This window comes from Eubalaena glacialis, chromosome 10 (assembly GCF_028564815.1).
Source record: "Eubalaena glacialis isolate mEubGla1 chromosome 10, mEubGla1.1.hap2.+ XY, whole genome shotgun sequence".
Classification (NCBI taxonomy): Eukaryota; Metazoa; Chordata; class Mammalia; order Artiodactyla; family Balaenidae; genus Eubalaena; species Eubalaena glacialis.
In genome coordinates this window covers 14,651,366-14,667,371 of record NC_083725.1, presented here as the reverse complement: position 1 = coordinate 14,667,371, position 16,006 = coordinate 14,651,366, and the positions used below count along the sequence as shown (strand labels likewise).

Below are 16,006 nucleotides of genomic sequence, written 5' to 3'. Positions count from 1 at the left end.
CCCAGTGCTCTGGGAAGGCCTGAGGGACCCCTGCATGAGCCCTCAGGGCCCAGAGATCAGAGGAGGACCCCCCCCAAGACCAAGGTGGCAGCCCTAGTTGGGAGGGTTCAGAGACTCTGAGCAGCATGGGGTCTGGGGGTTGGGGGAGAACCAAGACAGGCAAGCAGGCACCCAGGGGTGGGGGGAAAGGGGAGTTCCTCACTAGAGGGACATGGGGCAGCAGGAATCCATCAGAGCCTCTCACTGTAGGACCCCTCCAGCAGCCTCCCACCCTCGGATCCTGTACAGAGTCCTCTGGCCACTCCCACCGTAAAAGGGTTAGTCCTCCACACTCAGGGTCCAGCTACTGGGGCAGCCCTCACCAACCCCCCAAGTCTCTCACAAAGAGACATCGGGAGGAAAACCAAGGCGTTCCCTGTCCAGGGTGGGGACACTGAAGGAGACCATCTACCCAGGTGTCGGGGGACCGGCTCTCCACACCGCTCCAGCCCCTCCTTTCCTTTCCTGAACCTTCCACAGGGCCCCTCCCCTGGCCAGCCCTTGTCCCTGGGGAGCCCTGGCGGGGGAGGGGTGGGGCAGGCTGGACAGGACCCCAGTTTCTCCCCGCCCGGAAAGACTACAGTTTGAGCCAAGCAGCAGATGTCTCAGGCACGTGGGTTCACGGACACGGCTCAGGCATCAGTTTCATCATTAGAAAGCGAGGCTCCCGGCGGCTGCTTGGCCCCAAGCAGGGCTTACACTTTTGTTGGTGCTTTCTCTTCCGCCTTGGAGCCAGGTAACCCATTCTCTGTATTATCGTTCCCTGACGAACTCACGAGGCACTCCTTCCTGAGAGGAGAGAGGAGAGAGTGGGGTGCTGGTGAAAGGAGGAACCCAAGTGATGGGTAAATTGTGGAGGAGGAGCCATGGTGCCCTAGGCCAGCGCTGGACCCTCTCCCTGGCCTTCTGTAGAGCTATGGTAGCCAGAGGCCAGGTTGCCTAACCTCTCTGCCTCCATATCCTCACCTATAGAATGGGTATAACGATGGCCCCTTCTTCATGGCGTTGCTGGGAGGAGTCAGTGAGCCCTCGGAACAGTGCCTGACCCACAGGAAGGTCTCAGTAAGGCTAGCATCACCCAGTCATCTCAACGTGGCAGAAGGCAAGGGTACAAGGCGCTGTTCCTAGGGGTCAGTGCTGAGGGGCAATTGTCCGGCTGTGCCAACCCAGGGGAAGGGTACAGGCCAGCGGGCAGTGTGCCAAGGGCAAAGCGCTCCTCACCCAGGGCCCCACAGGCCCTTCCTCCTGAAGCTCACTGTGACCAGAGGTAGAAGAACGAGACGGAAGGGGCACAGCAGGAGTGAGCAGGGGGTGGTGGGACAGGGCAGAAGGCAGTAGGAAGGAGGGATGGTTAGATGGAAGACACCCCCCAGGAGCATCACCACACTGGCCACTCTGTGCTGGACATGCTCCAGTTTAAGTATAACGCCCCCCAACAGCAGTGCCCAGGCTGCACAGGGCTCTCCAGGGAAGACCTGACTGCTACATCACTCCCACCTTTCAGCTCATGAAAACCTCCAAGTCTTTTTCACCGCTGTTGTCGCTAAACTACATCTTAGCCTCACCCTGGGCTTCTATACCTGGGTTTGAGGCCTTCAGGAAGGACTTAACATTTTGTCCTCATCAATTTCATCTTGCAGGATTTAGTCCATAGCTCCAGCCTCTTAAGATCCTCCTAGATCCAGAAAAGGGAACCCTCCTACACTGCTGGTGGGAATGTAAATTGGTGCAGTCATTATGGAAAACAGTACGTAGGTTTAGCTTTTTTAAACTAAAAATAGAGTTGCCATATCATCCAGCAATCCTACTCCTGGGCATATATCTGGAGAAAACTCTAATTCGAAAAGATACATGCACCCCAATGTTCATAGCAGCACTATTTACAATAGCCAAGACATGGAAGCAACCCAAATGTCCATCCACAGATGAACGGATAAAGAAGATGTGGTACATGTATACAATGGAATATTACTCAGCCATAAAAAAGAATGAAATAATGCCATTTGCAGCAACATGGATGGACCTAGAGATTATCATACTAAGTGAAGTAAGTCAGAAAGAGAAAGACAAATACCATAGGATATCACTTATATGTGGAATCTAAAATATGATACAAATGAACTTATTTACAGAACAGAAACAGACTCACAGGCATAGGAAAAAAAAAACAACTTACGGTTACCAAAGGGGGAGAGATAAATTAGGAGTTTGAGATTAGCAGATACAAACTACTATATATAAAATAGATAAACCACAAGGTCCTACTGTATAGCACAGGGAACTATATTCAATACCTTGTAATAAACCATAATAGAAAAGAATCTGAAAAAGAATATATATGTATGTATGTATAACCGAATCACTTTGCTATACACCAGAAACTAACACAACATTGTAAATCAACTATACTTCAATCAAAAAAAAAAAAAAAGATCCTCCTAGATCTCAATTTTGTTCTCCATCCAATATAGTTGCTAGGTTTCTTATATCACTCCTAGTGTAGTTCAAGTCTTAATAATAGCAATGAACAAACAGAGCCCTGTGACATACCACTAAAGACCTCTATTCAGATGGGTCTATCTATCATCTATCTATCTATCTATCTCTCTCTCTCTCTCTATACCTAAGGTATAGTCAACCTGGCCAATTCCTATCCACCTAACCATCCATATTTCTTTACTAAGACCCTACTGGCTACCAGGCACCGTGTCAGGCTAGAAGGGTGTCCAACTGACATGGTGCCTGCTCTCCAAAAACTTGCAGTCTTCCAGGGGACATGCTATTAAACAAGTAACTGAATACAATGTGGTAAATTATAGGATGGGGGGCATAGCAGGGAGGGACTCAACCTAGGAAGGCCCCTTCTAGGGTCAGGGAAGGCTCTTTGGAAGTGTCCTTTAAGCTGAGACCAAGAAAGATGAGCAGGAAAAGAGGGAGGAGACACTCCCGGCAGAGGGAACTGCACCCACATGTGAAAGCCCAGAACTGATCATGAGATGCTGCCCCACACCTCCCTTCTTCTTGGGAAGAAGCAACATCTCTGCTGTCATGCAGGCTTTCCTCGCTGCTCAGAGAACCTCCTCGGGCTTCCCCGTGGCCTGTCTCCCACCTCCCCACCCAGTCCCTGTGCCCACCAAGGCCAGACCCTTTCTTCCGGGTCCTCTGATGGAGCCAGGCCCTGCAAGCCCTCCCCAGCTCCCCTGCAGTCAGAGGAAAGCCAGTCTCAGCCTGGACTCCCAGGTCCTCAAGGGTCTGTCCCAACCCCCTTCGCAGGTTTTTCCTCCCCTTCCTCCCTATCACACCCCCCCACTCTCTCAACAACAACAACAATAAATGTCTTGTTTTCCAGAACATGCTCGTTTCCCAGACTCCCTGTCTTTGCTCTCAGTGTTCCCCACCCGGAACACCCTTCTCTTCACCCTCCCCAGGGCTTAAATCACATCCATCTTGCAAGGCTGACCACAAATGTCTCTTTGGCCAGAAAGCCTTCCCTAGTATTCCACCCTCTCCTGAACCCCTGCGGCATTCTCTCACACCTCTACACCAGCCCTAATCCCTCTGCCTCATGTTACAATGATTTGTGTACATGTCTTCTTTACTTAAGGGCAGAATCTCATTCCTTCCAGAATTTCCTGCAGCACCTGGCACAGTACCTTGCACACAGCACCTCAAAAAGAGCCACTGAATGAAAGAACGACTGACTGAACTCTAGATCCACCCCATGAATCAGTAGGGTATGGTGGCAATGGTTGAAGCTTCAAAGCAAACAAGTCAGGATTCAAATCCCAACTCTATCACTTATCAGCCTTAGGCAAGTCACTAAACCACTCTGAACCCCACTTTGCTCAACTTCAAAATAAAATTGTACATATTTTATAAAAAAATGCCTGGTGGAGTACCTAACACATGGTAGGCATGCGATGAATGACAGGAAGTATTACTACCTATAGCGTTCTCCTGATCCAGCTGTGTGCTAGCAAGAAAATGTTAGCCTGCCTTGTTTTTGATGCACTTGTGGTGGCTCCCAAGGATCACTGTTTTCTTTTCTAAGTGCTTTTAAACCATATGTTGAATAACGTGTTCTCCAAATTTGTTCGCCATCAATAGTAAGACTGATTGTTAAAAACAGAATTTGGTCCAGCTCCATGCTCCTGGCCCCTCTCAAGATCTCCAAAACCCTCCCAGCCTCTGGCCACGATACAGGCAGACAACCCAAGGGTTCATCATCTCAACCAGTGCCTCCCTGCTGCCGTTCTCTAAAGTCCCTTCCTGCCTTCAGCTGCCTTCCCTTCTTACCAGTGGAATTTCTGCCCTTTCAAGCCTAATTCCTTCTTCTCAACAGAGCAGAATGAAGCCAACACCAACAGAGCATCTCCCCCTTCTCTCTTCCTCTCCTTGTTACTCTCACCCTCTCTGCTCCAATGGCAGGCCTGCCTCATCTCATCTTTCTTGCCAAGAACACAACTTTCAAATGCCTTTTGCCTGCTCTGGTTTTGCAACATTCAATTTTGGAGCCTGCCTGTTCCGGCAATTCTGGGCCTGGGTCGCACCCTTTGTACCTCCCCATCTTTCCTCCCCTTCCTCTTACAGATATCTGACTTATACCTGAATTTATCCTAGGGCTTCCTAGGCAGCCATATCAGCCTTTTCAGACTGTTTTTATCTCCCTCATTAGGATTTTCAGAATTTCACAATAAGAGACTCCCATCACCCTAGAAGGATCTTCCCATTTTAGAGCTTCTGTACATGGAATCTTATATTTTCCCTAATCTGAAAAAAAAAAAAAGGCATCTTAAAGCCTTTGATAGGACTTTAGACTGAGCAAATAGAGAGAGGCTAACGGGATGGGCAGGAAGACAGGGGAATGAGGAAGAGCAAGTGGGTTGTATTTATGTTCTCAGTGAAGTCAGTGTATTCAACAAACACCTACTGGGAGGATGGGGAAAAGGAAGTGAGATTAGGAATGGGGCTGGAAGATGGGAGGAGGGTGGCAGGGATAGGAAAGAGAGTGGGAGAATTAGAAAGAGAGGATGGGATTAGGCGACAGACGGAAGGATGAAGGCAGATGGGGTAGATGACGGTAGATGAGAAGATGCTGGGAACACCCATAATATGAGAGTGGGTGGTGGGCTGGTGGGAGGACAGGAGTCAACTCACTTCTTCTCCTGAGTCTTCTTGTTAATGAAGGCGATGAACTTCTTAACCAGCAGGATGAAGATGAGGAGCCCAATGACCCCGCCCACAACGGCCAGGATGATGAGTGTCACTGTGTTGTCCACTTCTTCCACTTCATGGCCAGAGCAGGGAGAGAAGGGGGGTGGAAAAGGGAAGCAGGAGTCACCTGGAGCACCATGGCAGCCCAACAGCTCCAGAGCCTCCAACCTGGACATCTGGGACATGCCCACCTCAGGCAGGAAGCAGGAGAAGCTAGAATATGGCATCCATCAGGCTAAGGCATAACAGGAAGACGGCCCTCTCCCCCGACACTCTGCACATATGCCCTCCCGCAGACACCCACACAAGTTCTGGAATAACTCAGACTCAGGGACCACAGCACCCGGGTTTGACTTGACCCTCAAACATGAGACTTTCATTGCCTCTTTCTAGGTCTCCTTTGCCCATGCAGAAAAAATTGAGACTCTCCCTGTGACATCTCTTATGTGATCAGAAGACACTGGAGCCAGGTAGTCTGGATTTCCATGGTCAATTACCAGGTGGTAACCTAGAACTGGTCACTTAACTCTTCTAGCCTCAGTTCCCTCAACTGAAAACTGAACCCCTGACTTCCCAAACCTTCTCCACCCACAGTCTCCCCCATCTCTGCTGAGAAAACTCCATCCTTCTAATTGCTCTGGCCCAAATCCTTGGAGTCATCCTTGACTCCTCTCTTTTTTTCAAACCCCCATATCCAATCCACCTGAGAATCCTAATGGCCCTAACTTCAAAAATTCCAGAATCATGAGCATCTCCTCTGTAGAAATTCCACACCATCTAGGGAGCAGTGGACCCCCAGGCGCACAAGAAACACAGCACGATCAGGATCCTTAAGCAGGTTTCCTTCCTTTTTCTCTGCTTCTGTACCTCCCTAGCCTTCCAGGCTCCCCCCTCAAAGATGCCCACCCAGCCTAACTCCTCCAGCCCTTTCCCTAAACACCTCCAGTGTCTGGGATCATGTGACATCCTCATCACATGCTTCCTCGTTGTCTGTTTCACCTGTGTCAGACTGAAACCCCACCAACTGGGACTTAAGCTCCAGAGGGAGAGATCATTCTTATCAAGCTGTTACCTGTGCCTCTACATGCTTTGCCCCTGTTTCAATTATGTGTTTAACTGTCTTCTGTCCTACCCTGACCTGTCAATTCCTCGAGAAAGAACACTGTGTATCATTCATAGCACTTTTTGGTTTGATGCCTGGCATCCAATCGGCTGTCGCTAACAGAATACACAAGAGTAGTAATAATCAGCACATACGGAGAACTTTACAAAACACTTCCATGTAGCTTCTGTAACTCTCACAACAACCCTAAGCGAATGCAGATTTTACAGATGAGGAAAACAAGGCTCAGAAGGCCTAAGTGTATATCACAAGCTATTCAGGGGCAGAATAAGTATTCAAGCTAAGTTATTCAAGCTTCCAGATGTAACTCCAGTAGCTCTTGAAAGCATAAAGCGAAAGAAAACACCAACGTGGTGCATTTCATCATTACACTGAACTGGGTACCCACCCCCACCCCCGTCCTTCCAACTTTACTGCCCTTGACCCAGCCCTCACTGCGTACGCTTATCAACAACTTGGAGGAAGATGGTGGCCTGGTGCTGAAGATAATTCTCCTTGGGGTTCTTCACGTGGCAGGTGTATTTGCCCGTGTCGCTGAACTCCAGGTTCCTCAGCAGAATGGAAATATTGTTCATTTTCTCCTTCACAGAGCCCTCCAGAGTGATGCGGTCATCATCTTTCAACTTCACCTTGGGGTCTGACTTCTCATTCTTCACAATCCCATCTATGAGCTGTGGGGGGAAGAGGGGAGCAAGGAGGTGGCCAAGAAAGAATCAAGGTCCTTTCGAGAGTCATGACATCACTCCAGCCCACTCCTTGGGTATCTCCCTGCCCAGGTCCAGGAAGAGCCCTCCCCCGGTGGTTTCCTTCCAGTATCGATAGCTCTGCCTGTCTCACCTGGATTTTACTGGCTTCAGGCTAAACCCACTTTCTGTTATTAAGGTCTCCCTAGAATGTAGCATGCTTTTACTGTTCTCTTCATAAAAGCCTTTTAAGTAACGAATCCTGCAAATACCACACTCGTTTCCCTCTGTCACTCCCCCCAGCCTCTGCTGACGCCACATCCCATCTGCCTGAATTCTGACCCTCCATCAGGACGTGGCTCAGTCCCACAGCACTGTGCATCAGTACCCTCTGAGTTCAGGGTACATGCAGAGTCAGTCTCTTGTGGCGTCTGGTCCCCTACGAGATTGCAGAGTGAGTACTCAACAAGCACCTGCTGACTGCTCCATCTCCACCCGTGGCCACAGCCCTGGCCCCTTCTCTTCTCCAGCTTGCCCTCCCATCCTTCCAAGGCCTGTTCCCCGGCCCTCCTCCGATTTGGACTCTTCTCATTCCCCCTCTCCAAGTCTTCCAAAGGTCTTGTCTCTCCTGTTTTTTACATTAAAGTATTAATTTTTACACAAGCTAACCAAGTTTCAGGTATTTCTTCAGACCAGACAGAAGACTCTAGCCAAGAATTCCAACAGACCCCCCAAATTCTGGCAACACAATCTAAGCATCCTTCCCACTTAGATCCTTCTAGACAGGCTCCGAAAAGAATACTGGGAGAAAAGGTGACAAAAGGTCCTGGGGACCATCACCGTGGGGTCAGTCCAGAAATGACCAGAGCCTGGGATGGGAGGCAGGGGTGAGGCGACAAGGAAGGGAGGAGGATCTGAGCTGTCCTGTCCCTTCCCCGCCTACTTACAATCTTGAATGTATCACTGCTGTTGTAGGACCACCAGAAGCGCAGGTTCTGGAAGCCAAAGCAGCTGGTGAAGGTGCAGGGCAGCAGGATCTCCGTGCCGTTGACAGCGTAGATGGTAGTGGCCTTTCCCACAGATACCTCCAGCGACAGGGACACAGGGAGCAGGAAGAGACCTGTGTGAGGGGCACCACCTCCCTTAAAACCCCATCGGAACCTCCAGGCTGGAGCCCTGGAAGGGACCTCTCGGATAGGGTGGAGTGGCTTGGTCAGGCAGGGAGGTCTCTATCACCCTTGGTGTCAATATCAGGAAGATGGTTCTCTTTACTTCAACGTACACTGCCTGGGCCACCGCCGTGATTCATTCTCCCGCTTGGCCTGAGCTGGATGGACTTCCGAGCCAGTTAGCAGCCCTTGTGGCATTCTAAGTGACCACCAGGAGTCACCCCAACCCAGGAGAACCAGGCCCCTGCCTCCGTGCCGCGAGTCCGCGCGCCCTAACCTGCGGATGCGGTCCCTGCATCGCCCCCAAGTGCAGGACCCGCGCCTCCCGTTCGCGCTGGGAATTTCCCCGAGGGCTGTGCGCGGCACCCCCATTACGTTTTCGGGATTGGGGGTGGGGTATTGGGAGGCTGAGGGGGTCCCGTGAGGTGAAGAAGAGGAAAACGGCCATCGCCGTCCCTGGACACGGCCCAGCAGCCACTCATCACCGACCCTGGCGGCTCCCACCGGCCCCAAGGGGCGGAGAGGCAGAGGGGCGCCTCCCGCTGAACCTTGCTGAACCACCGCGCGGGACCCCGAGAGGAGAAGGGAGACAGGGCGGACCGGGATGGCATCCGGCGGGGGGGGGCGTGCAACAGAGCACGTCTGGGCATCGGTCAGCAGCAGCGAGAACCGAGCGGGTGAAGCAATAACGCAGAGAAAGTAAGGGCGGAAGACCACGTTGTGGAGGTCGACTGCGGGCAACCGGGTGCACGCAAGCGGGGTGCCTGGAGAGGGCGCTGCACATTCCGTCCCCTCCTGACCCGAAGTAGCCCATCCTCCCCCCCACTCCCCGCAGCCCCACTGCGGCCTCTTGTCCTGGGAACATCCCCCGCGCCCCACACCCCCGCCCCTGCTTCTTTCCCACACCCTCGCATCAATACCACCCCTGCCACTTGAGCAGGTGGCAATCGTGAATTTCCACTCGTGGCCTCCAGGCCCTGCCTCATGAGTTCTTGTAAGGGAACCTGGTCCTCCTGTCCTACAAAGTCCTTGAGGATAGTCCACCGTACCTCAAGGTCATGGGGAAGAGGGGTGTCGGAATTAGAGAGTAGCTCTCCTTGCCCCTAGATGAAACTGGCACCCAGGGCCACCCTGGGTGAGGACTCAGAAGGAGTCCTTCTCAGGTTTCCAGTGACCCTGAGAATAATGACCTTTTCCTGGGCCGGGATGCTTGCTAAGGCTATGTGTGAGTAATCTCATATCACCCTCACCTCACACCTGTAAGGTGGTCTTATTAATCACATTTTACAGGTGGGAAAAATGAGGCTCAGAAGAGCAAAGTGCCTTGTGCCTTGGCCAAAGTCATACAACTTCTAGAGGCAGTTGAAATCTGAACTGGGGTCTGACCCCAGGGCTAGTGGGCAGTTGAGAGCATCCATCCGGCTGCACCAACTCCTACGCCAAAGTTTCCCCGGCATCTCTTCTCAGACTGTAATTTCTCTCAACTACTTGGACCTCCAGCCTAGGGCTCCCAGAGTGTAAGAGCTAAAGTATCCAGACTGATTCATGTTACAGACACTAAGTTGCCACTGCCTGATTTTAGAGACAGGACAACCAAGACCCAAAATGGGAGGAAACTTGGCTGAACTGACTGGGTTTTGTGGCTGAGCCACTTGAGAACCCTTCTCAGGCCAGGTCAGCTCCCAGCTCTAAAGGCAATTCCCAGAACTGCTCTGGTTCCCAAGACAGCCAGGGTCAGTCTTTGTTTTAAAGGCCACCAACCTTGCTCCTTCTGCCATCCTCACTCCCAGGGAAGGACCTCCTTTGTCAAACTTAATTCCCTCATGCTACATCATAAACCAGCTTCCTCTTGTTTTGCCCACATGAGATAATGATGCCTGGTGCCACCTGGGCAATGCTTTTTAAATAGGGGAGGGGGAGTTCCCTGGCAGTGGGGAGCTAAGATCACACATGCTGCGCGAAGCCAAATAAATAAATAAATAAGAGGAGCTCCAAGGAGAGCTGGCAGCCCAACTCTGCTCTCAGGGCCCCCCTCAGCTTCTTCACATCCACTTCACTTCTGAAGGCAAAGTGGACTGCTCGTACCACGAAGCTCAGAAATAACACCCTGTGCCCAGGATCCCCTGCCACTGTCAACCACTGCTGATATTTATTCAGCAATTACTATGTGCCAGGCACATTTAACCTTCACATCCATGCTATGAGTGGTGTACTGTAATACCTCCCTATTACAGACATGGCAACTGAGCATAGAGAGGTTAGGTGACTTACCTAAGGTCAAAAAGAGACATTTCTAGCATCCCAAAGCCCCAAAGCAAGAAAGTCCTTCCTTACATCCTAAAACAGCAGGGTTTGCCCACCTGCTGGGTTCCAGTTAGTGCTGAGAGGTCATTTCAATTAGCCTTCATTCTTTGATCGGCTCCTCTGTGCCAGGAATTGTTCTAGAGCAGTGGCTTTCAAATTCACAGATCATCAGAATCACCTGGAGGGCAATTACAGCTAGCTCTGCCGGCCCCACCCCGGGAGTTTCTGATCTACCAGGCAGAATGGAGCCTGGAAATTTGCATTTCTAAGAAGGCCCCAGGGAATGCTGTGGTCAGGGATGACACTTTGAGAAGCACTGTGCAAGAGGATTTCTACCTGTTAACTCCAAGTTTTATTAGAATGCCAAAAGGTTAGGTATCATTTTTCTCATTTTACAGGCAATGAAACTGAGGCTCAGAGAGGTTAAGTCACTTGCCCAGGGCCACATAATAAATGGTGACTCTGAATTGAGCACCTATTATACAATAGGACAGGCATTTTACATGCACTGTCCCATTTAATCCTCATAATCATCCTATGAGGTAGTTAGTTATTATTTTTATCCCCAACATACAAAATGAAGAAAGAGGCTGAGAGAGATTAACCTGCTCAAGGCCACACAACTGGTGAGTGGAATAAGCAGCGTACAGACGGCGCTCTGCTGTCCACCCCTTTGTGACGGTGCCTCTCCAAGAGAACAGTGCTGTCAGGGCCAAGCTCTCCTTAGCACTCGTGGTTTTCTTTTTCTCTCTCCCCTCCCCCAACCCCCTGCCCCAGAGGTCTAGGGACGGGAGCCAGACATGAGATTCCACCCTCCAGCCTAGAAGATGGCCTTCTGATCGGAGACCCCAGCTTTGCTTCTCACCCCCTACCGCCCCCGCAAACCAAGAAGCAGAGTGCAGAGCTGTGACGGGGAACCTCTCGGGAGAAGGCAGCTTCCTGATGGCCACAGCGCTCCCTCGGGGCCTGAGCACGTGCTCCAAGGATCACCACACCGCCAGCCTCCAGTGCTCGGGATCCTGGGGAAGGTGGCGGCGAATGCAAGTCAGGGGCCAAATCCCTCTCCCCAGCCTCAGCCAGAATGGGCTATCCAAGAGCACCAAAGATACACATCAAAAGTGAAATTATTTGACTGCTTTAAATAGAAGCAAAAAAAAAAAAAAAAAAAAGTCCAGAACAGAGGAGAAAAGTATTTCTTTAAGGTCTGGCTGATGACAGTGCACATTTCTGCCTGATTAATGTGTGCCTATGTGGATGACTTAACTCTAATACACTCGGGACTCCCCGACTCCCAGAGTGAAGCATTGCCATTTCCATCGTAGCCTGGAGGGGACAAAGGAAAGGCAGAGACGTTTCCACGGAGAAGTTCAGAGCCCTGCCCGAGTTAAGGCATCAGAGAGGCTGAGCAAGCCTGGCTTCTCCACAGCACGCCCTCCCAGCAGGCAAAAGTCCTGCCGGCTGTGTCTGGGAGACTTGTTCACAGGAAAGCCCAGGGGCTTGCCTCTTGTACCTTCTCCCCTGTGAGCCTGCGCTGGCGGGAGAGGAGGGAGCAGGGGCAGGTATAAATCCACTAGAGGACCCCGAGAGGTACTTCAGCAGGATGACCCGAGCCAGGGTGGATGGGTCAGCAGACACAAGGCAGGCCCCACTCTGCCTGCTGACCTTGAGAAAGTCAGAGGTGCCATAGCCCCAAACCAGGGATGGCTGTCTTTCCTACCTTCTAAGCTTGGTATAAAGCTAAAACATGAGCTTATAAAACACAAGAAGGGCTTCAGTGAGTCCATCCTCTGGCCTGGGCACTCTGCAGGTAGAGAAGGATAGTGTTTAAAGGGAGGGAGAGAGACAGAGCTGGCCCCCATCACAGGTCTAGATGTACCCAAGGCACCCCAACTTAATGACCAGTGTCAGTCAACAATATCTCCAGGCCATTCACACGCTGTTTTATACTTTCACCTTGTATTACTTCTTGGAGGTAATTATTTCCATGTGGTTATTTCCTTAGATAAAGAAGGACTTCCTTTGCATTGTCCCAAACTAAACTCTTTAGAATTTCTTGTGTATTTTTCAGATTGAGGGCCTCTTTCTGGCATCGTGGGATTGATGAACAAGTCCTCCTACTCATGATCTTGTGGAATTCAATCCTAAGCCCCTAAGCCTTGCCTTTGCTCACTGAAAGACCCTAACCATTGAGCCACTCTCAGAGCAGCCATTTTCTTTGCTATTTACTGATCGGTCCCCTCCTATATCATCTGGGTGCTGCGGTTTTGTCTAAGGATTGACTCAGGCCTCCCATTTAAAGTAAAAATGTATTTGGTACATGTAAATGTTACCATTAAATACACCAGCAGGGATCTCAGGGCTACCATCAGACCTTCCAAGGCAAATGCCAAGGCGGAAACATTCTGCCACCTTTTCCCACATCCGGGGACAGTGACACCCACCTTGGGGTGGGGGGAGGAAAGAGGGGCAGCGTGGTGCCCTCTCTAAGTTTAGCTCCCAGGGCTCTCCTGGCAGGGCAGGCGGAATCACAGCTGACTTTAATAAGGAAGCTGATACACTCTGGACCCCGGGGGAGTCAGACAGGCTCAAAGTTAGAGCTGGGAGGCAGAAAGTGGGCCGAGGTCAGCAGGACAAGACCCCTCCTGGGGTGCAGGCCCTGTGGGCCGTGGGGTGGGGGGTGGGGGGGCAAGGCTGAGCCAGGAAGGCCCCTGGACCCAGAGACAGAGGAAAGATTTCAGCTCCCTCTCCCTAGGCAAGCTGCCTCCTTCCGGCCCACACCCAGGGGCTTTGCCGGGATAGAAACATGCCCCTGAGACAACACTGGATGCTCAACAAAACCAGCTTTGCAAACAAGTCCAAGCAGAGTGCCCACCCCTCCTCTTGCAGGCCACGGAACGGCTGCGTTGGTTCAGCCAGCCCGTGGCTTACGCAGAGAGCCCTACACCCACAGCAACAGGGCAAAGTGGGAGGATCTGTACCTGGGGTCTACCTAGCATGCTGGTCCCACCAGCCACGGCAGGCATTAGGGCTTGGGAGACCCCACAGGCCTGCATCTCCAGAAGAAGAACAAATCCCCGGTTCCAGATTCAAACCTGGGGTCTTTCTCCATTTCCCCCCTTTCCCATCCTCTTCTCCATGAACTCCTTACTTACCCTTTCCTTTTCCTTCCTCTGAGTGGGACTCAGCACCCTCTCCTTAATCGCCTTCTCATTAAACAAGCCCTTAATAAATACATACCAAGGGAAAGAGGGTGGGGCAACATAGCACCCTCACAAGTGATAATTACACAGAGATCACAGTAATTAAGCAAATCAGGGAACAGGAAGGGGTGGGTAGGACACATACATTACCAGTTACATGCTTAGGAAGGGACTGGCACCCATGTTATCCTCAACTTTGCAGTTGAGGATAAAATGGCCATGGCCACAGTGGGAACTCGGGCTGATCAGGGACGGGGTGAAGGGCAGCTAGTGTAGAGTGGCACTGTGCCCAGCCCATGAAGAGGAGCCTCAGTCCTCACAGAGGCCCACTTCCTAGGATCACTGTGAAACCAGCATATCTGTGCCTAAGGTACAAGAGAGAACACCAGTGGCTTCTATCCAGCTGTGGGGATGTAATAAAAATCAGTGGCTCCTGAGTGCAAGACATACTCTATCCCCCCTCCTCCACCAGGTGCCAACGTGACAGGTCTGCACACAGTTTACATTTGCAGAAGCAGCAGTGACCGCCCTTAAAGACTTCTGTCTCCCTGTTTTCAGCCCAAATGCCTACATGGTGTGCCTGACCCGATGAGGGGGCAGCTGCCAAAAGCCAAATCTGACAAATATAAACAGGAAGCGGTGCGGGTGCCAGAGATGGAATCGGCTTACATTGAAATCCAGCTATGATTTATGAGGCGATTACATTCTGGACTAATAAATATCATCCCCCAATCTGTTGGAGTTTGACTCTCAAAACTATCGTGTGGCGCTTCCCTGGTGGCGCAGTGGTTGAGAATCTGCCTGCCAATGCAGGGGACACGGGTTCGAGCCCTGGTCTGGGAAGATCCCACATGCCGCGGAGCAACTGGGCCCGTGAGCCACAACTACCGAGCCTACGTCTGGAGCCTGTGCTCCGCAACAAGAGAGGCCGCAACAGTGAGAGGCCCGCGCACCGCGATGAAGCGTGGCCTCTGCTTGCCGCAACTAGAGAAAGCCCTCGCACAGAAACGAAGACCCAACACAGCCAAAAATAAATAAATTAATTAATTAATTTAAAAAAAAAAACTATCGTGTGCATATTAATAGATAATAATCTGTTCCTTCTGTGTCCTCTGGATGTGCCCCCTCCGTCTTCATACTCATCCCAAAAAGGAAGAGCCAGGAGCAGGTTAAACAGGTTCCCCCCCACCCTCATGGAATCTTTACCTAAGAAGAGAGGTAAGATCCTTCCTAAAAGGGGGCTTGGGGAATTCCCTGGCGGTCCAGTGGTTACCACTCCGCGCTTTCTCTGCCGAGGGCGCGGGTTCAATCCCTGGCCGGGGAAATAAGATCCCGCAAGCAGGCGGCGCGCGGCCATAAATAAATAAATAAATAGGGGCTTGAACTGTCCTCCAAGTCCCTCCAACCCCATCCAGTCTGCAGGGAAGGCAATGGGCACTGGAGGAAGTAGAGAGCAGAGGAGTCAAACAGAAAAAGGACCAGGAGGAAGGGGAGCTCCTCCACCCCCAACTGGTGCACGCTACTGCCTGGGCAACAAGCATCCAAGTTGCAAACGGCTCTGGGCAGAGGTAGAAACCAGCATCCCAACAATCACACGTTGGGATGCAAACCCACCTGGCATCCCCTACGCCCAAGGCAAAGACACCCTCCCCCAGCACGCTTAAACCTCCGAACTCTGGGCCCCAAGATTCCGCTTTAGAAGCCCGGGGCTGAAGGCACCACAGACAGCAAAGAACTAATCTCGGGGCGGGCTGGCCGGATGGGGCAGGGGACGGTGCACGGTCCCCAGGGAGCTCAGCAGTCCGAGCCCCGCGTCCGGCAAGAAGCGGTAGCCGCGATGCTCCTTCCGTGCCGCACTCCAAAGCCCACCCCGTCCAAGGCGCTGCTCTTCTAAGTGTCTCCTCCTCTGGGGGAAGGTGGGGGAAGGGTGGGGGGAAGAGGCAGAAGAAACCAAGCCAGGGCTGCCTTACCCAAAAGCCCAGTGCCCAGCCATCTCGCCCGGGCTGCGCCTCGGTGCCCAGCCCCGGGCATCGTGCTGTTCTCCGCGGAGCGCACCAGGGGCGCGGGGACAGGGTACACAGGTCACAGCCGCGCTCGCAGCCCTCGGTCTGCAGTCGGCCCCGAGGCTGCCGGGGAGCTCTGCGCCGCCGGCCGGGGCTCGGGAAAGTTGGCGCGGAAAGGGCGAGGAGGGGGAGGGAGGGAGAGGAGGAGCCGGCTGCGGGAGCAAGGGGAGGAGAAGGAGGAGCCCGAGGAGGAGGACGGAGAGCAGGAGGA

The 16,006-nt window shown here is 52.1% G+C and overlaps 1 protein-coding gene across 1 annotated transcript; it reads right to left on the bottom strand.

The window, feature by feature from the left end:
• Window positions 1-617: 617 nt before the first annotated feature.
• SCN4B (sodium voltage-gated channel beta subunit 4) lies at window positions 618-15,804 on the bottom strand. Its single transcript, XM_061202740.1, has 5 exons — window positions 15,703-15,804; window positions 8,007-8,179; window positions 6,819-7,047; window positions 5,197-5,326; window positions 618-828 (listed from the first exon to the last, which is right to left on the bottom strand). The coding sequence occupies exons 1-5, from the start codon at window positions 15,761-15,763 to the stop codon at window positions 735-737; spliced, it is 687 nt and encodes a 228-aa protein (XP_061058723.1). The 5' UTR covers window positions 15,764-15,804; the 3' UTR covers window positions 618-734.
• Between the last annotated feature and the right edge of the window lie 202 nt (window positions 15,805-16,006).